We start from the raw sequence: 24,090 nt of genomic DNA, 5'->3' as shown, positions 1-24,090 counted from the left end.
CAATTCTCACAGTTGAGTTCACCCGCGACAGCGCTCACGACCGCGAGCAACTTCAACCGCTCACCAGTTCCGGGTCGCCACCACTAAAATCCCACCACCTCTCCTTCAACTCCAGCGCCTCCTCGCCCTTGTCCCAGATGTCATCTAATCGCCTATTCGTATAGTCAATAGCCTCATGGCCAACCACATATGGCATGCCTAGATGTCTTTGCTTCGCGCTTGGTGGTTCATCAATATGTTTGCCGTCCCAGGCTGGAGCTCCCATCATGGGATTCTTCTTGAACATCTCATCACGGGCCTGTTGAGCGGGTCCATCAGGGAGATGGAACATTTTGGACCGGTTTCGTCCTTCACTTTGGATGTATGCAAGGCGTGGCCGACGTATTGCGGCGAAGGCACGAAGGGATCGTGGGATTTGGGCAACTGACGTCGCACGGGACAGACATTCAGCGAGCGAGGCGCCATCTTCGATCGCTGTTGTTGCTCCCTTCATCAAAATTTAGTCGCTTGAGTTCTGGGCATGGCCGATATCGGGAACTCGTTTTGACTCACCGCCATAGCGTGTGGGAGCATCGCATGAGCCGCATCCCCGATCAATACCACTTTCCCACTCTGACTCACCCAATCCAACCCCATCTGCGTGTAAGCGAGATGCCAGATCTTCGCGCTCTCCACGTGCCCGAGCAGCGCTTGAAGCGTCGGGTCCCAGTCTGCAAATGCTGTCCGCAGTTCAGCTATATCAGCTTCTTGCGACCATTGGCCTTGTACACCGGTGTTGCCGTTAATGTTGCAGAACTCAGCATAGTATCGTTCTTCGGAGCCTACGCCCGCTATCCCAGCTATCACGCAGCCGGTAGGGCCCCACCAGAGGTTTGCGGATGTGAGTAGTGGCTGCAGCGCTGGGTCCGCTTCAAGGACAGAGCATGGTATGGATGTCATGTAATCGTCAATCCCGCTGAATGTCTGGAATGAAACTGGGTCGAGTGTTCGGCGTGTTGCAGAATTGATGCCTGAGGATCGCATTAGCTAGATAGCGTGTCACTTGCTGGATTTTGTCCAAGCGAATGAGATGTCCCACCGTCCGCTGCTATGATCAGGTCTGCTGTTATGACCTCTCCAGTTTTCAGTGTTACTGTGGGTACGGTCTCATCCACGTCTGCAACATATTGGTTGAATCGGACTGCGATGCCTCGTTTAACAGCCGCGTCGTAGAGAAGCTTCTGAAAGTCTGCTCGCTTTCCAGTAGCTGCCCTGAATGGTGAGGATTGATAGCATCAGCGGCAGTATCTTGAGGTCTTACCCCGCTGACCGTACAGAATGGACACGGTGAGGATGAAGGGGCTATGTGCCGTACCTAATGCCGAACATCTCCTCCCTTTCTGGCGGAGTTTGAGTCATAAGCACGCTCCCATCTTTCCACCGCCTCCAGTTCACCACAGGTTTTCTGTCGCCGCAAACACGCCAGACATCGTCGAGGAGTCCCAAGTGTCGCAACACTTTGGTCCCAGAAGGCATGATCCCAATGACAGAGCCAAGAGCTTGTAGGGTGTCATGCCTTTCCAGGACCGTGATGGTCCACCGATCACATTTCTGATGCAGTGATAAGGCTGTGGAAAGACCAGCAATTCCTGTATTGTGGATGACGTAATATCAGAAAGCATTCCACCGCAATGATAAAGGCTCTAACGAGGTGATAGTACAGAGCTGTCAGCACCCACCTGCTCCAATAATGATAATGTCCATGGCTGTTGCTACAGAAGAGGCGTCAACAGATCCCATTATTATGGTTCACACCCCCTGAAGTCAGGTTGGAATGGAGATTTGGATTGTAGTTCCTCGAATGCCTCAACTTTGTCCTCGGTGTACGCCGATATAGGCGTCAGAGTAAACAAGTTGCTGCCTATCAATCAGTGATTGTCAGCACCCCCAGATTCTTGGTTATTAACCCCGCGAGAGACGTAAAATGGCGAAAACAACACACTCAGCACATGTAGGTTTTCAGGTGCGTACCGAACTGTCTATGTCTGGACTTGGCTATCTTTGTTCGATAACCTCCGAGGAAGGAGCCAAGTATCTCACACGTGATAGGGGCTTTGTTGCCGTTGCCACGTCCCAGAACATTTGCCGTCACTTTCCAGGGTTACTTTGTGTTGGACTCGTATCGTTTCAGCGCAGTAATGAATCGTTGTAAAGTTTGTTGGTATGGTTCAGTACTGAATGGCATATCTGTGTGACTTTCCTATCTGGTATGTAGTTCCCCGCCTCCCACCCCAGAGAAAATCCCCGAAGTCATGCCTTTATTTACTCCGGACTGCATATGTGTCGTGTACATCTGAGAAGGATTCTCCGAACTGCATATGTGTCGTGTACATCTGAGAAGGATTCTGCGCGCGACACCATGTGGATACATCGGTTGGCAGCTGTTTAGAGCATTGATGAAATCATAAATCCTGTTTTTGTGGCAGGTCAAAATGGATGTCAATTTCTCGGACAGGATTGGACAGATGGATAGTTCAAGCACGTTAAGCTTTTAGTGCCGATGGCTCGGGCTGTAACCTAGGGGCCTAAGGTACCGTAAGGTTGCTAGCTAACCCAAGAACTCTGAAGTTTGTTTCCACACGTATGTGGTGTCATTGCATGATCTACGCGGAAAAGCGGAGTGGCTGAGGAGCCTGTTGCGCGAAGGATTCTGGGGGATGTCTGATCAGTAAGCGATTTGCTTTAGCCTTTGACGGTCATGCCGAATATCAAAAAGCTTCGGAATAATACTGGAGTAGGCAAATGGACCACTTGTGAAGTGGGCAGAGGCAATGATGGTGCTCTTACGAATTGTGCGCATATGGTAGTTGATTAGGTCCTTCAGGCCTAGCTAAGAAGGTACGTACATAACTTAGGTAGTATGTTTACTGACTAGACCGTCGCCCTCGTCTGCACCTCCAAGCATTTCATTCTCTGCTCTACCTAGGTACCTAGTTTAGGTAGTTCATTGGCTATCTCGGTACCTCCATAGCTAGTTACTCTGACGAACTACCCCATTCAAACGGCCCGAAGCCGTCTAGGCTTACCTTCACAGCCTAACCGCTTACGTGCGTCTTCTCTTCCCCACCAACGACATCGGAAGTTACAAGCTTTTGAACATGATGGACAACCCTGTTACCGGTGATGGTGACTAATAGCCTGCAGGCCTGGCGTTGTAGCTGTGCTTGTCCGTGTAAGCATCTGAACCTTTTCCATAAGTCTGCGATCGGTCATAGCTTGAGGCCTTGTCATATCTTGGGGCTTCATCATAAGTCGAAGGCCTGTCGTAGCTAGAGGGATTGTCGTAGCCTGATACCTTGTCATAGCTGGAGGGCTTAACATAGCTAGAAGGCTGCTTGTAGCTGGAAGGTGCATCATAGCTTGAGGCCTGCTCATAGCTTGACGCTTTGTCGTAGCTGGAAGGCCGGTCGTAGCTAGAGGGACGGTCGTAGCTTGATACCTTGTCGTAGCTGGAGGGCTTATCATAGCTGGTAGGCCGCTTGTAGCTGGAAGGAGCATCATAGCTTGAGGCCTGCTCATAGCTGGACGCCTTGTCGTAGCTGGGTGGCCGGTCGTATCTTGTTGCTTTGTCGTAGCTCACAGGGACATCATAGGAACTCGGTCCATCATAAGTTGAAGGCGCATTGTAATTAGATGGCCCACGTTCATACTCATGGACTCCATGAGCAGCCGGTCGATCGTAGGTTTCAGCCCTGGACTCGGGGCTTGCGTCCACTTCATGTCGTCTTTGAAGCCATGTTGCGGGATTTGGGATTGCTAGGGCAGCACCAACATTTGCAAGAGCCAGAGCCACTCCCACGACGGCAAGTGACTTCATGTTTGTAGCTACAGGAGGATGAATGGACAACCCAGTGATCCCGGGTGACTGAAAAGAATATGGCTAGAGTGGCTTCCGATCGCATACATATACTGCTTGTCATGATATGATGCTGTCAATGCAACACTGTGACCACAGAGGACGAGGGACTGGCTGCTGCAGCTGCGTTCAAGTGACAGGTAAGAACGCAATACCGGTTCTGATCAGTTCAGTAGTAAAATCTGAGCATTTTGCAAGTTCGTACCTTAGAGTACTCCACTTCCCTCATTAAACCCTGGCAGTGATGAAGCCTACGCGCAACCCAACACCCCAGTAGCTTTGTGCTAGACGAATTGTCTTGTGTTGGAATAGTGCTAGACACAAAAAGAGGCAGGTGCTCATTGGTCCAGATGATGATCCTTTGGCAAATTGTTGATGAGGTATCATTCACTTGACCACAGGAAGCCTAGGACGGATTGTGGCACTGAAGCGCCGAATCAGACCACAGAGACACTACATACGAGCCCTTTCATCTGCTGCGATTCACCATCAAGCGTTAGGACACGGGCGTGGGACAAATTCGAAGAGAGCGCTGGACTGAAAGGTGTGGGGAACCCATCCAAGAACTTCATCATTGTGATTGAGTTTGGGAGGCCAAATACCACATAAAGCTGAGAGGTAAGGTAAGTTTTAGCGAGATGGCATCTGGTAAATCCAAAGACTCGGTAAAATCCTGGCGAGACGTCGGTTCTGTTTCCCACATGTGTGGAACCAACCAGTGAAGTTTCAGAATGCCAACTTGCACACGCATACTTGAGAAGAGTGTTGCACTGCAGCTGGCGTACAGTCTGCGCTAGTGTCTAGCGGAGGCATGTGTCTTGCGTTGGGCACCGATTCTGACCTGGTACAGGCATGCGCTGAAACGATCAATCAGGCGTAAGCCAGCGGGACGAAAAGTGACGCTCTTGAAGCATATGCTGGTGCGGATCGAATTTCGAAATACTCGAAGTCTATGATCACATCGAGAATCCCAGTGCTTCATTTTGTCAGTCACTTCAACACTCTCCTCGATTTTTCGTCTTCAAGCTCCGAGAGTTGACAAGCTTGCTTCAATATGTGGTGGTCAAAACGAGCATCTGGGAAATATTCTGCTCTCAACAGATATGACACCGAAGAATGTGAGCTTGGAGAGACGAACTCATCTCTCCAGAAAACCGAAAATCTAAGGAGACATACCTGCTGCTTTTCAAGTGTCTGTTTATTTCTTCTCTGCGTTTTGGTTGGCCTCAACACGTTCAGTATAACGCAGAAATACTGGCCAGAGCTGAATCGTTATACTTCCAAAAAGCAAATGCAGACAGCCTGCAAGAATCCAGCGATACGCCGTGAATGGCGAAGCTTGAGCATGAAAGAGAAACACGAGTACCTTGAAGCAGTTCAGTGCCTGGCGCACACGCCCTCGAAGTTCACACCCAACATGACACTCTATGACGATTTCCCACATGTACATGATACAACCGGAGCATTCTGTATGTTCCAGTCTCCAAGTGAAGTTTCCGGTGCTAATATACACATAGCGCATGATGCAGCACCGTTTTTGCCATGGCACCGGTATTTTATTCACCTCTATGAAACTGCACTCCGTGAAAGCTGTGGTTATGAAGGCGTCATGACGTGAGTGCCAGCATTACATTCATGCACACAGTTCTCTGACTTGTGAAATAGTTATTGGGACTGGACATTGGATTGGGAAAATCCCACAGCGGCCCCAGTGTGGGATCCGGCTCACGGATTTGGGGGAGACAGCAGACCCCATAGCCGGCCCAGCCAAGAAGTCATTGTTGGCCAGGATAGATGCGTTGTGGATGGTCCATTCGCAGGTCTTCAGGTCCATTGGTTTGGAGAGCATGACAATCCGCACTGCCTTTCCCGGGGCTTTCTGGACAAGGCGGATTTCGATAGCATTGGGTATCAATTTAGTCCCAGTGCCGTTGAGCAGGTCATGAGCCGCAACGACTATCACGATTTCTTCCAAGAACTTGAAGATGGTCCCCATCTTGCTATTCCACATGGTGTTGGAGGGGACTTCTTCTTCACAGTGGCACCATACGATCCGGTGTTTATTCTTCATCACACACAACTCGACCGCCTCTGGTGGCGATGGCAACAAGCCCACCCATCAAGACAGACGGCATATAATGGTCCTGCGAGCCATGGTTCCGAGGACGCAGCATCACTTGATGATATGCTACCGATGAGTAATTTGGCAAAGAGTATCAAAGTTCGAGAAGTGATGAACACAGAGTCCGATTTATTGTGTTATCGATACTGATAAATCGGCAAATTTTGGGGCGGATAGTCGGCTGAAGGATGAAAATCATCAGACTAGACATTGATATTCTTGAAATTCATACTTTTCCTCCTCCCCTCAATACGTTCTGATCATCTCACCAAAAAAGCTCGCGGTTCCAAAATCGACACATGATAGAAGAAAGAGACAATGCCAAGACCGGATCGGAATATCTTCACCGGACGCATGTTCAACATCTTCGAAATTGGGGAACACGGTCACTTCCAGGCACCTCAAACTTCACAGTCCCCAAGCTTCAAAAAACAAGTCTACAATAATGGCTCGCTTGCCTGTACCTTTCTTGAAGCATGTTGGGCACTATGATCGTCCAACATCAGTGCCTGTACCTCCTTGGAAAAAATTCCCTAGCATGAATTCCGATGTGACCTGGCAAACTGATCAGCTGGCAGACGATGCCTTCTGAGGAGCGGCGATATTCCTTTTCCACGGGTCAGACTCCAGGCCAGCCACTCTCACTTCTCCTAACGGCATTTCTGCAGTAGCGTGGCGGATTGCAGGTTGAAGTACAGCCCTTCCTTGATTGGCCTGGCCGAAGTTCCTTCATGAGAACTTTATCTGATCATCACGAAGATGGTCAAATTGCACTGTTACATTGACTGCGGAGTTATGGGCACTGTAGGTGGAATGTACCAGGAACAATTACTACTAATCTGGCTTGCCTGAACACATGTCTACATTCTGTGCTACGAGACTGGAAGTCGGGTCGGTGACACAAAGGCTGACTAGTTACTGACGAACCACAGACCCACATATCCGCCTGCAGAATAATGCATCACTTCTCGGCAAGCACCAACTTCGAGCGTCTGTACCCTGCTAGTGTCAGGTTGACCACTAGGAAAGGCCCTGTCATCATCTCAAACGAGTACTCAAACCTCTCTTGATCTTGGATTCCCCAACATTGCATTTGCGGGGCACGAGTACTCGATGTGACATTCCTTTCATTCGGGGGACTAGAATCTTAGTGGACACTCATGTTAGCGAAGGTGTGGAGGTCAATGAGAATTCGGTCACGCTTCGATCCCCAACGTAAACACACCCTACAGCTCGTGCACGCTGACCACGGGAAGCTATCATTCCCGCCGCAACCATCGGCACGATAACACCTTGATCCACCATGCCTATGCTGAGGTATTAGGCTGCGTACAACAATCGCCTCATCGAACTTCGAAGATGCCAGTGTGCATTGGATAGTGTTACCGAGTATCGTCAGATACCGTCCGAATACAGGTGGTGTTTTGTAACATCCGTATCTTATGAGTCTACAGCAATGATGTATGTTCACAAGGTGTTTGAAGCATGCCCATCCGGTTGTCCTACCTGCTCCGCTTCTCGGCAGGAGCTGGCAAAGCGAGGGAGGTTTGGTCAGAGCCGACATCCACACTACTAGCGCTTCCCAACTGCTCTTGCCAGTCGAGGGCTATCAGCATTAGAAATGGTTGGAGCTCTGGCGATTTGTGCCTTGGATGATGTTTGTTGATATGTCGAAACGATCTCCATAAGCTATCGAAAACTTTCGCAGAGCAACAGGAGGATGTCTAGCTCGAGCAGAACGAAACAAAGAATACATAGGTTTCAGAACCGCTAGGAGACTTCATCTTGTCGAAGACAGCACTGAGGATCTTGTGCCATCGTACACGCTTTCTTTGTACAATTGCGCATTCCGCGGTGACAATTCTGCTTACTCGCCGGACTTGAGACATGGCAGAGAAGCGCACTCCTATCCGTGCCCTAGCTGTGGCTGGCATTTCAACCAATGGGGATTATTCCAAAGCTGATGGCCAGATGGACGCCCGAGACTGGCAAGGAGAGGCAAACCACCATTCCAGCCGTTGCATCAACGAGGCTGTTACAAGTCGCTGCAGACAAACCCCTAAGAACGAAGCTGTCTGTGCCTGGGATGCAACATGGTCCTATGAAGAGCTTGAAGAGCTATCATCTGCAGTGGCCAATAGATTGGTCGCACTAGGCGTTGGACCAGAGTCGCTAATAGCATTCTGCTTCGAGAAATCAGCCTGGGCGATTGTTGCAATTCTCGCCATTCTGAAGGCAGGTGGTGCCTTCATACCATTGGATCCTACGTACCCAATTGATCGTTTGCGAAAAATCATCAACCAATCTAAGGCACAGATCGCAATATCATCTGTTCAAAATGAGTCGCTATGTCTTGAGCTCGTTCAACATGTAGTGGTTATCGACAGCTCTCTTGTCTCCGAGCTCTCTTGCAAACCGCATGCTCAATCAAGGGCAACGCCAGACAATGCTGCGTATGTGATTTTTACTTCTGGCAGCACTGGCGAGCCTAAGGGCTGCATTGTCGAGCATCAAGCATTTTATTCATGTGCACTTGCTCATGGCCCGGCTCATAGAATCAGTGCATCTTCTCGAGTGCTGCAATTTGCATCATACAGTTTCGATGCAAGTCTTGTCGAAATACTTACTACCTTGATCTTTGGGGGCGTGGTATGCATCCCAAGCGCAGAAGCAAGGTTGAATGACTTGGCAAAGTTTATGAATGAATCACAAGTCAACCTGGCAATTTTAACTCCTAGCGTTGCTTCGCTGCTCCGACCAGAAGATTTGCCACTCTTGAAAACGCTGGTTCTGGTGGGAGAACCGATCAAGAAGAGTCATGTGTCTTTGTGGTCCACGATTCCTCATCTACTCTGCGCCTACGGACCTACTGAGACCGCCGTTTCGGCTACAGTGAATCGTGAACTTCAATTGGATGCTCCTGCGAATATAGGGACACCTGTCGGATGTCGAGTACAAGTTGTTGACATCGAAAACCACAACAATCTCGTCATCTCAGGGGATGTCGGCGAATTACTTATACTCGGAAGTAATCTTGCTCGAGGTTATCTCAATGACTCGGTGAAGACCATATCCTCATTTGTGGAAATACGTGGGGAACGAGCCTACAAAACTGGAGATTTAGTACGTCAACTTTCTGATGGAAGTCTTGAGTTTGTTGCTCGCAAAGACACTCAGATCAAGATCAATGGCCAGCGAGTTGAGCTAGGCGAGATTGAGGAGTGCATTCATAGTTCAGGGCTAAAGGTCGCTGCGACTGTGCACTCACCCACGGGTGGTTTACTTACAAGACGTTTGGTCGCCGTTGTTCGCTTCGAGACACTCTCAAAACCGACGCCAACCGACAAAGCCAAACCAGATACATTAAGAGGTCCTGCACTTTCAGGGGTCCAACCAGCCCTTGCAACAATAAAAGAACATCTTGCTCGCAGTCTCCCATCTTTCATGATCCCGTCTCTCATCGTTCCGGTCTGGGTGATCCCATTACTGGCATCCGGGAAGACCGATCGAAATGGAGTTACCAGATGGATCGAGAGTCTCAGCGAGATAGAGATAACTGAGCTTGACCCTTCAATGCATTTGGGAGACAAACAATCGAGGAGACGGAGCGACATAGAGATACTCATGGTTGAAGTTTGGTCTGAGATTCTCAACATTGATCCCGAAAGCATCGATCTCGATCAGACCTTCATCTCCCTTGGTGGGGATTCAATATCAGCTATGCAGATCAGAGCACTGTGCAGGGAGAAGGGACTTAAGACTAATGTCCATGATATTCTGAGGTTCAGTTCCATCGCGAAGATCGCCCCTCACGTTAGACGATCTACATCGAATGAGGTGTCTCTTGAGCCAGATAATGGGGAAGGATTCAATCTGTCACCCATCCAGCAGATGTTCTTCGGCACCGCACCGTACGGGGAGAATCATTTCAATCAGAGCTTTTTATTGGAGTCTTTTGAGATTATAGATCCTGACCGGATAAGAGCAGCTCTGCAAATCATTGTAAAGAGGCATGATATGCTACGCGCGAGATTTCTCTTCAACGAAGTTGGCCATTGGATGCAGTACATATCGCCTGATATCCAAGAATCTTTCCACTTTTCCTACTGTCCAGCGCCGACCCGAGAAGTAATTGATGCTATTGTTGGACAATCGCAAAGAATGCTTGACATCCGCAAAGGGCCAGTCGTGGCCTTCCAACTTTTTCACTCCCAGCAGAAGTCATTCTTATCCATAACGGCTCATCATGCTGTCTTTGACCTTGTGTCGTTTCGAATCATTCTCAGAGAGCTAGAAAATCTCGTCAAAATGCCCAACTACCCTTTGCAACAACCGACGTTGTCATTTCGCCGATGGCTACAGCTACAAAACACTTTTTGTGAAGCACGCTCTGAGTCACACATTTCCTGCAATCTCAGTAGTGCAGCATCGAATGTTTCATTCTGGTCAATGTGTGGTCACGCAAACATACACGCTGACAAGATCGAAAAGAAATTCATCCTAGACGATTTATCAAGTGCCTTCCTCCTTAAAGACGGTCCAAGACTTGCCAAAACGGACACGAGTGACTTGCTTCTGGCAAGCTTGGTCTATACCTTTGCGAAGACCTTTCATGATCGAGACACTCCGGCTGTCTATCTCGAAGGGCACGGTCGTGAGGCTTGGGACACCGATATCGACATCACCGAAACAGTTGGCTGGTTCACTACTTTATACCCCGTCTTGGTAAACATTGAAGCAGACCAGGACATCATTGATACAATCCGATACACGAAAGATGCTCGTCGATCAAGTTTTCACAATGGTTCGAGAGATCTCACTTCACGCTTTCTAGGGGTTGGGGGTAGAAACGACCCCAGGCTTGAAGAACCCATGGAAATCGTGTTCAATTTTTCGGGTTCCTATCAACAACTCGAACGGCACGATGCACTTTTCCAACAGGTAGCATGGTCCACTTATGAGTCCGTTGCAGTTAGTATGAAACGATTTAGTCTTTTCGAAATTTTTGTGGACGTTTCTCACAATCAATTGGCATGCACTTTTACCTGGAATTCTAGAATGGCCCATCAATCTCGAATCTCTGAGTGGTTAGACTCGTTCCAACAATGCCTAGTGAAACTCTCATCAGAGATTTATGGTACCCGAAAGCATATCTATTCACCAAGCGATTTTCCCCACGTGACATTGAGTTATCATTCAGTGGATGACTTGATTACCAGGTCCCTTACAGAGCTGAGTATTGACTTTGAGCAAGATGTTGACGATCTTTATCCTTGCACGCCTCTACAAAATGGCATACTTCTGAGCCAGGCTAAAAAGCCAGAATTATACGTCACCGAAACTGTATGGATGATAGAGACAGCTTCGGGTACCCATACGATCGACCTTAACCGGATTGCTGCCTCATGGAAAGCGGTGGTAAAACGGCACTCAAGCCTAAGAACAATTTTCATCGAGCAGAGCGGATCGGAAGACACGTTCTTACAAGCCGTCCTAAAAACCCCTCACATCCATGTCGCGTACGACAGTTGGGAGGGTCCTAGACCTCCTCTGGGTGGAGCCAAGAAAAATATTGATTATCTGCCAGGGGCCCCAACCCATACTTTTACGCTCTATCAAGGCCGCGAGGGTCAAGTTTTTTGCTCTCTGAGAATTAGCCATACGATGATGGACGGGCTTTCAATTGACAATATCGTCCATGACATACTACAGGCATATGATGATAGTCTTCCAACCCAACCTCCTATGATGTTCGAAGATTATGTCAAATTCGTACATTCTCAACCAAAGACTCCATCACTGCAGTACTGGAAGGTGCGGCTGTATGGAGCTCAGCCATGTTATCTTCCAATGCTCAGTCGTAGTGAACTATATCCTCAACATTCGGAGCCTCAAGCACTGCGCTCTGTGATCGCTGACAAGGGAGCAGCTTCCCTGTGGAAATTTTGTGAAAGCTATGGTGTTACGATGTCAACCCTCGTTCATCTCAGTTGGTCAATAGTCCTGCAAGCTTTTACAAGCAGCAATGACGTCCTATTTGGCTATCCAGTGTCTGGCCGTGACCTCCCCATCCATGGTATCGAAGCTGCAGTCGGTGCCTTTGCAAATCTTCTCGTATGCAGAGTCAAGCTTGATCAAGATTCCACAGTTATTGATATCCTGAACTCGCTTCAGGATCAAATGGCAATCGACCGCGAACATCATTTTCTGTCTTTGGGAGATATTCAGCACGCACTCGAAATGCCCCAGCCACTATTCAATTCTATTCTGTCATATCAGAAACACGAACTTTCCAGAGTAGCATCAAAGTCAAGCATCGAATTCGAAAAGATGGGAGAGTGGGACCCCAGTGAGTACGACTTAGCCCTCGGGATACATGAATTTGACAAACGATTGTTCATGAAATTGGAGTATTTGCCCACGTTGTGGTCAGCCGAACATGTGTCGCATATCTTTGAGAGCTTCAAATCGATAATTCAGTCTATCGCAACTTCTCCAACACAACCACTATCTGCCGTGGATTTGTTGAGTTCAGAAGCCCGTGGGGCAATTCTCGATTTCGCTGGTCCTGAAGTGCTTCACGTGGAAGACACCATTCATTCTGCATTCAAAGCAAGTAGCAGTTCCCATGCAGATAATCCTGCTATTGACGCCTGGGATGCGCAGTGGACCTATGGTCATTTGTTCGGTTTATGTTACGCGCTGGCACAAGATCTGAAAAGAATTGGAGTATCTGCTGGCACCGTGGTACCACTATGCTTTGAGAGATCTGCCTGGACAGTTGTGGCCATGCTAGGAATGCTAATGGCGGGTGGTACTTTCGTTCTTTTAGATACATCCCAGCCGACTACTAGACTAAAGACAATCATCGATCAGGTCTCTTCGAGCCTGGTCGTCTCGTCCCAATGCCAGGAGGTACTCGCGAAGGACATCTCGGAAAACGTTTATGTGCTCGACCCCATCCAATTACTACAAATCAATGCCAAGAACATTTATGCATCAGATTTGGAAGATTCTTCCGCCTCAGATCCTGCCTTTATCATATTCACTTCTGGATCTACTGGCAAACCAAAAGGGGTTGTTTTGTCTCATGCTGCATTCGTCTCGGCAGCGCAATCCCACGCCGGCCCTCTGAAGCTTTCCAGCACCTCTAGAGTTCTTCAATTTGCCTCGTATAGCTTTGATGCCTGCCTTCTAGAGATGATCACAACTCTCATCGTTGGAGGTGTTGTTTGCATTCCCACGGAGTCTGACCGTTCGAGCAATTTACTGCAAGTTGTCAGAGAAATGAAGATAACATGGGCGAATCTGACTCCTCTTGTTGCCGACATGCTTCTAGAGTCTGACATGCCATTCCTTCAGACGATAGTCGTTGCTGGCGAACCAATGTCAAGAGAGTCAATTCGACGTTGGAAAGAAAGCCCAATCCGGGTAATCAACGGGTACGGCCCAACCGAAGCGTGCATTGCTGCCACATTGAACCACAGGTTTCTTGAGCTCCAAGATGTTTCAAATTTGGGGCGGCCTGTCGGTTGTAGATCATGGATCGTGAACGATTACCAGCAACCAGTCCCCATTGGTGCAGTGGGGGAGTTACTTCTCGAAGGGCCAACACTTGCTACCGGTTATCTTGGAGACAAAGTGCTCACGAACGCTGCGTTTATCAAGCCACCAGTTTGGCTTCCGGCGCTCTCTAGTAAAATCTACAAAACTGGGGATCTCGTCAGATATGAACTTGACGGTTCAATTATTTTCCTGGGCAGAAAAGACGGATCGCAAGTCAAGATTCGCGGTCAACGGGTAGAGCTCGATGCTGTGCAACAACAAGTTAACAAGCTTCTCGGTCCACAATTTCAATGTCTCGTTGACTTCACATCAGTGGCAAAGTTAAAGAAACAGGTCCTCATTGCCTTTATAGCAAAAAATCATCAATGTAACAACTATGGTGTCTGTGAATTTGGCGATGACGATGGCCAACTCAAAAGTTTTGAAAATCTCAGGGACACCATTCGAACATTGATGCCTGTTTATATGGTACCGGAATTGTATATCCCCTTGACCGATATTCCTTTGATGCCATCTGGAAAGCTCGATAGAAAACTCTTACGAAAGATGGCGAATGGACTGACGTCTTTACAATTGATGTCGTACTTCCTCACTAGCAACTCGGAAATTTTTGATGCCCCTGCATCTTTATTAGAAACTAAGTTAGCCAATATGTGGGCACAAATTCTGGGAATTGACGAAGAAGAGATTTCAAGAAAGAGCAATTTCTTTCATGTTGGTGCAGACTCTGTCGCTGCCATGAGGTTGACAAGCCTTGCACAACATGACGGCTTATATTTGACTGTGGCTCAAGTCTTTGCCAATCCTCTACTATTTCAATTGGCTGATATTCTTGAGGTCCGTCACAGGGGCCAAATGGCATTTCAAGAGGATGTCACTCCTTTCTCACTTTTGGGCAATGTCAACGACCTTGACGGTACCAGTACTATTGCTCGCTCAACTGCCGCCGAACAGTGTCATGTCGCCTATTCACAGATACAGGATATATACCCGTGTACCTCACAACAAGAAAGCCTATTCGCAACCTCCATTCGATACCCAGGTACTTATATCACAAAGCACATCATTTGCCTTCCACAGGACACCGATATTGCACTGTTCGAAAAATCATGCGAAGCTGTTTACACTCATGTCGATATCCTGAGGACAAGAATGATCTTATACCAAAATAAGATCCTGCAGGCAGTCATTACGGAGCAGCTACCGTGGTTCATTGACGAAGGAACCTGCGTTAAATCCTCGCTATCAGATTATGGAGTCAGTTTAAACACTTTTGGTTTACAGAAGCATGATGGCGATCGATGTACGTTCACTCTGGCGATCAACCACGCGGTCTATGATGGTTGGTTTCTACAAAGGATGTTTCGGGAAATTGAACGATTTTATCACAGCCACATGCAGCCATCTCTCAGACAGTACAAAACCTTCATTGCTTACACCACAAGATCAGAGAAACCGGACGAAGAGAGATATTGGCGTTCGACCCTAAGGGATATCTCGCCAAATAAATTCCCAAGGACTACTGTGAGTGCTCCGTACGATCTACAGGCTATGCACACAGTTCAAGTCGAAATACCTGACCAGCTTGACATCACGACCTCGGTCATGATACGAGCAGCGTGGGTTCTCACTCTGGCTCATTTGACAGATTCCGATGATGTTGTGTTCGGCGCGGTTCTGAGTGGTCGTAATGCTCCAATCATCTCGGCAATGGAGATTGCTGGGCCCATGGTAACGACTGTACCAATCTGTGTACGTCTGAATCGAAAGAGTCTCTTGCACGAGTGGCTCGGTGACATGCAAATACAAGCGACAGAAATGATAGTACACGAACACACTGGACTTCAGAGGATTCGGCAGTTGTCCGTGAATGTTGCGGCGACAAATTTCTCGACCCTTATAGTTGTGCAATCTCCGGACTCAGAAATCGAAAAAATCAAGCTTTTAGGTGCGCAAATTCTACCAGACAATAAGGCCAACCTTGATGTCTATCCGCTCGTTCTAGAATTTGCACCACGTGGCGCAGCCAGTATGGATATCGCGGCCCGTTATGATCCCGCAGTCATAACAAGATCCGAGATGGGAACGATTCTGTTGATCTTGCAGGATGTCGTCCTACAAATTTGTGAGAGAAGAACCGAGAAATCTGTAGGCGAAATCATGTCTTATCTGGGGATGTATCACAAGCTTAAGGAGAATGAACTTCATTGGAGTGACCTCGATCAAGATGTCGAAGCTCCAAGCAGTAACTCCGTTAAACACTCCTTGGCAACCCTCTCATCTCGCGAAGAGCAGCTGCAAGAGCTTTGGACGACTGTCCTTGAACTGCCATTGCATCGTATCGGACGGCGCAGCGACTTCTTTCATTTGGGGGGCGACTCGATTATGGCCATTAAATTGACTATGGCAGCTCGATCCAGGAAACTCAACTTACCCGTTGCTACCATTTTTAGCAATCCTGTGCTTGTTGATATGGCTGCACTTGCTCAGCCTCTGTTTGAGAGCCAACAGGAAACGACTGGACCGCCTGCTTTCTCTCTTCTCGCAATGTCGCACGGCGAACCTCTGAGTTTAATCTTACAATCATGTGCGACTCAGTGTAAGATCAAACCCAGCGAGATTGAGGACATATATCCCACTACGCCTCTACAAGAAGGCCTTTTAGCCCTTTCTCAGAAACAGCCTGGAGCATATGTTGCACAACACATCTGGCGATTACCTGATAGTCTTGACCGTACTGCATTCGCGAAGGCGTGGGAGAGTGCTAGTCTACATCGTGGTATTTTGCGGACGCGCATAGTTGTCCACGAATCCAAGATGTTACAAGTTTTAGTGGAGTCAGTCATCCAAGTCGAGCATTCTACCGTCCAAGATCCACTTGACGCACTGAGGAGAGTTACCTTCTCGCCGGATTTTGGCGAACCTTTAGCTCAATTCCTGTTGCTGGACGGTGGCAAGAACAACACTTACTTCATCTTCCTCGCTCATCACGCCATCTTTGATGCATGGTCCCTGCCACTACTATTCAAAGACGTTGAAAGAACATATATGAATCAAAGAGCCATTGCACTAAGACCTTTCACATCGTTTGCAAAGCATGTTCTGATGAGCCATACAGAATCGAGTCAAGAGTTTTGGCGTGGCTACTTTAATGCACTCGAAGTGGTACACTTTCCTAATCCTGCTTCTGGAGCTAGCTCTTCAGGAACCGCTACCCAGAAAGTGACATTGCAAATGAGGCTCTGGAATGGTCTCAAAGCTCATGTAACTATTGCAACTCTCTTGCGGGCTGCTTGGGCGTTGACCCTTAGTCACTACGCAAACACCGAAGATGTGGTTTTTTGGTCCACACTAAGTGGTCGAGATACAGATATGCCCGGGATTACAGAGGTCGATGGGCCAACTCTAGCTACTGTGCCAACACGTCTGAGAGTCGGACGGAACCAGTCGATATCTCAATTTCTTACATACACTCAAGACGATTTGAAGTCCGTTATACCTTTTCAGCACTATGGCATTCAAAATATCCGGCAGGCAAGCGAAGACGCTGCCAGAGCTTGTGAAGCGACTACCCATCTCATGATCCGGGTGTTTGACGATACTGTCGCGAGCTGGCTTGGTCTTGAGCAAGTAGAGACACATTCATCAAACTACACCTCGTACCCCCTTGCGCTGGACTGCAGGATCGATGGTAATGACATAGCGATCGCGGTATACGCCAATCCTGAAGTGATGTCGAAGACAGAAACCGAAAAAATCGTCGAGCATTTTTCCTACGCCGTTGAACAACTCAACCAAACCACGCTTAACTCACTTCTTGGGCATATACGAAAAATTAGTTCAGGGGAAGCAAAGACGCTAAGTCTATGGAATGCACATGTGCCCACGATGGTACGACGGACGATACATCAAATCACTCACGATCGTGCACAAGAAATTGCGGATCGACCAGCAGTTTGTGCCTGGGATGCCGAATGGACGCATGGACAGCTTGACCAGATTTCTTCCCGCTTGGCATTGCAGCTGAGGAAAGCAGGTGTGAAGCCTGAAAGTGTTGTGCCACTATGTTTCGAAAGGTCTGCTTGGATGGTCGTCGCAATATTGGCAGTACTCAAAGCCGGAGGAGCATTTCTTCCGTGGGATCCAGCGCACCCAGAGGAGCGTCGGAAGGAGATGGTGAGACAAACCAACTGCTCTATCATCTTGACTTCGTGTGCCAATGCAGAACTTTGCTCTGGGCTTTCCGATACACTAGCCATCGTCGATCCCATTGCACTCGAGTCCACAAATGGTCCTAGTATGGAACCGATTGATTTCCATCACGACTGCACATCTGCTGCTTATCTCATTTACACGAGCGGCAGTACAGGGCAGCCAAAAGGCGTCGTGATCACACATGAGGCGTATTCTACTTCCGGCCTAGAGCATGGACCCGTGCATAATATTGGACCAACGTCAAGAGTCCTTCAGTTCGCGTCTTATAGTGTCGATGCTATTTGCCTGGAGATAATCACTACTTTGATGATGGGAGGGTGCACTTGTATCCCTAGCTCCGATGACCGAGATAATCACTTACAACAAGCATTGCAAAAGATGGAGGTCACGACACTCGCACTCACACCCTCAGTACTCTCAGTACTTGCCCCTGAGCAGCTTCCAAGTTTGAAGACTTGTATAATGGTGGGTGAGCCGGCCCCAACAGCACTTGTGGAGCGATGGTCCACTTGTGCAAGTCTCATCAATGGTTACGGGCCCACGGAGACATCACTCGCAGCTGTGATGAATCAAGAGATGACAGTCAAGACTGGTGCGAATATTGGCCGAGCTGTTGGATGTGCTACATGGATTGCTGATCCAGAAAATCACGAAAACCTTGTGCCTATTGGTGCGGTTGGCGAGTTATTGATTGAGGGACCAACCTTGGCGCGTGGCTACTTGCATGACCAAGCGAAGACCGAGGCTGCTTTCATTCTCAGCCCTTCCTGGCTTGAAAAACCAGGAACGAGGCTGTACAAGACCGGCGACCTTGTCAAATATGCAGATGATGGAACAATCATCTTCGTCGGCAGAAAGGATAGTCAAATTAAAGTCAACGGACAACGCGTGGAGCTTCGCGAAACCGAGCATCATATCAAGAAAGCTATGGCTGCGATCGATCAAGTCGTCGTTGAGGCATCTCGAAGTGACGACGGACGTGCCCGTGCTTTAGTGGCATTTCTGACCATTAAGCCCGAGTTCCGGGCTGAACTTGGGCTGGTCATTGAGATTCATGAGTCCTATGCTCCCACCAGTTCTGAGCTTGAGATAGAATTGAAACAACTCACCACGGCCCTGCTACCTGTTCTTCCCGTCTACATGATGCCAAAAATGTGGGTACCACTAAGCACGATTCCAGTGGCAACGTCGGGCAAAGTGGATCGCAAAAGCCTCAGTCATCTGGCGAACATGGTTGTTAAGGAGTCTCGCAGTGAGCATTTTCTCACATCCTCAGCGAGCAAGCGTGCACCTGAAACTCCAATGGGTCTCTTATTACAGGATTTATGGGCACAGGTGTTGCGTATCCCATCTCAGGATATAAGTGCTGATGACAGTTTCTTCAGAGTTGGCGGGGATTCAATATCCGCTATGAAACTTGCTGGTCTTGCGCATAGTCGAAATTTACGACTGAGCGTACAATTAATCTTCGAGTATCCGCTTTTGAAGGATATGGCGGAACAATTAAGGACAACGAGTGGTCAGAACAACATTTTTCCAGACACTGAGGCACCTTTGCCGTTCTCCATGGTTGATAGAGATGAGAGCTGTGTGAAAAAACAACTCCAGCACCAGCTCAGCAATGAGATCCTCGAGATTGAAGACGCGATGCCGGTCAGCGATTTCCAAGCCTGGGCAGTGGGCTTCAGCATCTTGCAACCGAAAGGCTTTGTCACATATATGACTCTGACACCCAAAGAGCCATTCGAGCGAACTCGCCTATCAGAAGCAACTCAACTCACCGTTGCCACGATACCCATATTGCGAACAGGTTTTTCGATTGCAGAAGGTGAACTGCTCCAGGTCATCTTCCGTGACTTCTCACCTAAGCTTGCGTACCACAGAAGTGACTGCGAAGACCTCGAGTCAGCGCGAACAAACTGGCTCTTGAAGGACTCACGACAAGATATGCCCATGCCATACCCACTGACACAGTTTACCCTACTAAGTGATGCCGCTGAGAATAATCAGTGCCTTATCTTACGGCTGTCTCATGCTCAGTATGACGGAGTATCATTCCATAAAGTCTGGAAAACTTTGCACCAAGCATATTCGAGGATCGAGCTATCCCCACAGCCGACTTGCTCCACGTTTGTTGAGGCTTCTCGTGATATCTCTCGCTCTCCAGCTGCAGTGAAATACTGGAGCAATGTCTTAGAAGGCTCTTCAATGACACCATTCACCTCTTCAACGAAACCATTTTACAAGCATCCGCTCAACAAGACTTCTACGTACAAAATAGCCTGGAATATGGGAGGTCAATCTCCAGGCTTTACACAAGCAACAACTGTGAAAGCAGCTTGGGCACTAATTCTTTCACATCTCAATGCCATGGGGCCAGCATTTCCGTCAAGCATTGACCTCACTTTCGGTAGTCTTGTATCTGGTCGAGCTGCTGATTCGATCACGAACAAAGACACCATTGGTCCACTCCTCAATATCATTCCGGTCCGAATAAAACTGGAATTCAATGCAACACTCCACGACCTGGTCTTGCTCGTCCAAAAGCAGCAAAACGCATCCCTGCAGTACGAAAACCTAGGCTTTCGATCCATCATACGCGAATGTACAAATTGGCCAGGCTTTACGCGTTTCAGTTCGGTGCTGCAACATCAAAACCTCCCCGATATCACAAACGAAGTCCAAATCGGCGACATAGGCTGCAGTAGCGAAGCATGGAGAGACCATGTTGATAGTAGCGACATCGTTGTGCTGTCGACTCCAGTGCAGCGGGTCGACCGTGAGAAAGGTGACAACGACCTTCAATTAGAAATCGGATATTCTGAAGACATTTTAAGTGCCGCACAAGCACATGCTCTCGTGCAGAATCTGGGTCAACTGGTCGAGGTCATCATCTCTAACGATTCGGGTCACATGGAAATCGGCGAAGTTTTGAACAGGGCGGATCTATTCATGGGCATTCCAACTCAACCCTATCGCGTGCCAGAGAACGAGACGAGCAAGAATCATACCAACGGTCATGTTATCACTCCCGGAGAAGCAGAGACCATGGAGGGGAATATTAATCGCATCGAGGACGAACTATGTGTGTTGTGGCAACAAGTTCTTCATCTTGAATATGAGCAGATTCGAAATGATGTCCCCTTCTCATCATATCCTGGCGGTGATTTCATCGCGACTTGTATACTTACAGAGTCGCTGAGACAACGAGGCTATATCGGACTATCAGTGGAGAGAATGCTCGTGAAAGAAACCATTGGTGAACAGGCGAGAGTTCTGGCTAGTTTACCGTCTCAAAATGGCAATGGAGTTCACAGGTAGAGAAGTAGTATAAGTCTGAGAAATTTATGTCGTTGGCATTGGGATTATGACACTTATAGTCTGGACCTAGTTGACTTGATAGAAATTGAACATGATATTAAATTACAGCAACTATTTATAAGGACATTTCTATATGGGTATTGAATCATTGACGGTCAGCACCAGCGTGTATAGCGCTCTCGTGATGACTCGATTCAGTTATCTGTAACTATTGTCGCATGTATAAATGCTGGCTAAATTGACGTCGCCATGACCATCTTAGGTCCACGTTATCCGTGCCAATAACTCCGTATATAGATGCCATTATTTTATATAGGTCTGTCATCTGCCGTCTATTTGTGATTTGGGTGGAAAAATCACAGTTTGGATTTTTTTTCTAATCTGAGATCCAAGAATCCGCCAATGTTTTAGGCAAATTCACTATGGTGACGTTAGCTAGAGCTTCCGTAGGAACCACCCCCGAGTAGGTAATGCCATAGTCGTAGCCGTTGACTGAGCTCCTTCGCGAATTTTCTTCACAGCTTCTGACCGAATTAACTAAAGAGGGAACGGGGCTTTTCCGAAACCTCTGTTTACTAAATCTGGCTCGAACGTCGCGGACGTAACGACTATTCACAGGAATTCGATTTTTAGGTATCTAGGTAATCTTGAAAATTTGTTTTTCAGAGTTGAACCGCGGCCAAGCGCGAATTTTTCTGAATTTCTAGCTAAGTGAATGCTAGTGGTAAATAAATCTAAGAGGTAAAAATTTCATGTGCGGTCGTTTTGTGCGTATGCAAGCAAATGTGTAGATTCGAGCCAGCGATTATGGAGAGTCCACTCTTGTGAGCTTTCCTCCTGTGTTCTCAGCTTAGCTGACCGACTCTCATGAATGGAAAGAATCGAAAATGTGGCGGAAGTGAGAGTGAGCATGACGCTTGTTCTTGACCGCGGCCTGTTGGAAATTTGCTGAGATCCCTGGAGTGCAATGCATACCCGAACTCATAGGAATTGAGACGCTCCAGGTGCCACCAGCGGTGCATCGCTTGAAGCTCAAGCCATCTGTAGCACACTCCCAGTCTCCTGCCGTACAAGATCCGCCGCTGGAAGTTTGGGGTTCCGAGGAGGCAGGCGAAGACGTTTGTAGAGGCGTCCCATCTGAGGCTACGGGTGTTACAACGCCGTTCGCTGAAGCTGATGACATGGACGAGGCTCCCTCAGCAAATCCAGCTGGTGAGGCGGTGTATCCACCGTTGCCGCCGTTGCCCCCATTCCCACCGTTTCCACCGTTGCCATTGTTTCCGCCGTTCCCACCATTTCCACCGTTGCCACCTCCATACGCCGTCATAGTTGGGGCAGCGGTAGCAGCTTGGGTTGCTGGTGTTTGAGTCTGTTGAGGCGGCGACCCTCCAGAGCCTCCATTGCCCCCCGGCATTTGCGTGAAGGGACCATTACCAGCAGTCTGGACATCGGCTCCCGGGTTGGGAAAAATGATCTCTTGCCCCTCAGGAGTAGTGATCCCATTTCCAATATTAGCAACAAATATATCAGGAAAAGCGCTCGTATCTCGCTTCGATTGCTTTGGAAGTGGTGCGTATCGACGTTTTTTCGCCCCGGTCACTTTAACAGGAGAACAATTTTGATATAGCTCGCGATTTCCAACTTTGTTATACCATGTCCAGGATAGAGCATATTCTCCGGGCTCAATACCCTCGGGAATTGAGAACTGAAAGGTGGAAGCACCACTGCCGTTCGCGTCCTCAGGCAGATTCCCAGGAACATTAGCAGGGCAGCCGCCGATGATAGACTTGATCACCATCCATTTGGAGTCCTTGGTTGGTTGAGTATCTTTGCTCAAAGCGATTTGACAAGAGCCACCGCCATGAACAGCGCTTCCAGTAAAGCTGAGGGTCTGTTGTTCACCTTGAGCCATGATATTACTTCCACCGGGGGGCATGGCATATACACCGCTGCGTTGCTTGCAAGGAAAATCCGCACCGGTGGGGTCTAAGGGTGAGTTGTCCAAAGATTCCGCGCCATACGGGACTGGTGTTTTCATTTTCATATGACCTTGGGCCGAGGTGAACAGCAAGGCTGCCGAAAAGAGACATACTTTCGTCGAGAAACCCATATTTGATACTGTGGAGTTGCTATTCTTATTGGCAGTATAAGAAGGTGTAGTCGATTTGGATGGTAGATATTGTGGAGTTGCTATTCTTGTTGGTAGTGCAAGAAGGTGTAGTTGATGTCGATGCTTGAACGTTGCTAGAAGACTTGTCAGTCTGTCGAATTGGATTCAAATAATTTAAGCGTTGAACGTGAGTTTGAGTGGTGATAAGAAAGTGGTAAAAATTATGGACGACGTCCAAGTTCCCTCCGGCGGCTCAAACGTATATGAACCTCGTTGGCGAGGCTAGAAACAAAGGCCGCTTGTGATGAGTGGATATAGGTGACAAGAGAACAATAAGATTCCAACAGAGGAGTTTGTTCGCACAAGGGCAGTGGGTATACAAACAGACCAGAACCTCTGGCAGCATATGGTACGGAATGGAGTCACGGGATGTCACTCACCTCGTGATTGATCCGAAAAGGAATGTCGTGAATGCGTTGATCGTGAGAAGGTTCGTCAATGAGTGTAAATGTCTGTGCACAGCACGAGACGTGGAAAAAATGAATGACTTTTCTGCGAAAGAGAGATACAGAATAACTTGATGAACTTCGATAAAAAAAGTGCAGCATAGCGAGAGGTGGTATATACATGAGTTTTTGGAGTATCCCCCTCAAGGCTAGTCGTTAGTATAGGGGGATGGATTCATGAAACATGGCACATTCTATTGGTTCAAGGGATAACCCTTGAACGTGGAGTTAGCGTAGAGATCCAGGCGGCGTGGAGTGACCTATAAGCGGTCCAGGCTTCATCGTGTTCGGTAGTGTGGCATGATGCTTTGACCAATGAAATATTCAGCAGCTTCCATGTCACAGCTGATGTACA

General features: G+C 48.2%; 5 protein-coding genes across 5 annotated transcripts; 2 read left to right on the top strand and 3 right to left on the bottom strand.

Moving 5' to 3' along the window:
* Nucleotides 1-52: 52 nt before the first annotated feature.
* Nucleotides 53-1,743, bottom strand: LTR84_008333 (uncharacterized protein; the record flags this gene model as incomplete). The annotated part of the gene is made up of 5 exons (XM_064851880.1): nucleotides 53-487; nucleotides 553-1,010; nucleotides 1,079-1,251; nucleotides 1,355-1,628; nucleotides 1,719-1,743. 5 exons carry the CDS (start codon nucleotides 1,741-1,743, stop codon nucleotides 53-55), a joined length of 1,365 nt encoding a protein of 454 aa, XP_064702121.1.
* A 1,426-nt stretch (nucleotides 1,744-3,169) lies between these two features.
* On the bottom strand, nucleotides 3,170-3,856 carry LTR84_008332 (uncharacterized protein; the record flags this gene model as incomplete). The annotated part of the gene is made up of 1 exon (XM_064851879.1): nucleotides 3,170-3,856. The coding sequence occupies one exon, from the start codon at nucleotides 3,854-3,856 to the stop codon at nucleotides 3,170-3,172; it is 687 nt and encodes a 228-aa protein (XP_064702120.1).
* Nucleotides 3,857-5,312: 1,456 nt separating this feature from the next.
* On the top strand, nucleotides 5,313-6,167 carry LTR84_008331 (uncharacterized protein; the record flags this gene model as incomplete). The annotated part of the gene is made up of 3 exons (XM_064851878.1): nucleotides 5,313-5,364; nucleotides 5,413-5,509; nucleotides 5,561-6,167. 3 exons carry the CDS (start codon nucleotides 5,313-5,315, stop codon nucleotides 6,165-6,167), a joined length of 756 nt encoding a protein of 251 aa, XP_064702119.1.
* A 1,737-nt stretch (nucleotides 6,168-7,904) lies between these two features.
* On the top strand, nucleotides 7,905-21,119 carry LTR84_008330 (uncharacterized protein; the record flags this gene model as incomplete). The annotated part of the gene is made up of 1 exon (XM_064851877.1): nucleotides 7,905-21,119. One exon carries the CDS (start codon nucleotides 7,905-7,907, stop codon nucleotides 21,117-21,119), a length of 13,215 nt encoding a protein of 4,404 aa, XP_064702118.1.
* Nucleotides 21,120-21,984: 865 nt separating this feature from the next.
* Nucleotides 21,985-23,229, bottom strand: LTR84_008329 (uncharacterized protein; the record flags this gene model as incomplete). Its single annotated transcript, XM_064851876.1, has 1 exon — nucleotides 21,985-23,229. One exon carries the CDS (start codon nucleotides 23,227-23,229, stop codon nucleotides 21,985-21,987), a length of 1,245 nt encoding a protein of 414 aa, XP_064702117.1.
* Between the last annotated feature and the right edge of the window lie 861 nt (nucleotides 23,230-24,090).

Source organism: Exophiala bonariae (genome assembly GCF_035927105.1).
Source record: "Exophiala bonariae strain CCFEE 5792 chromosome Unknown scaffold_30, whole genome shotgun sequence".
NCBI classification, from domain to species: Eukaryota; Fungi; Ascomycota; class Eurotiomycetes; order Chaetothyriales; family Herpotrichiellaceae; genus Exophiala; species Exophiala bonariae.
Note: the sequence above shows the minus strand (reverse complement) of the source record. Positions and strands in the feature narration are given on the sequence as shown.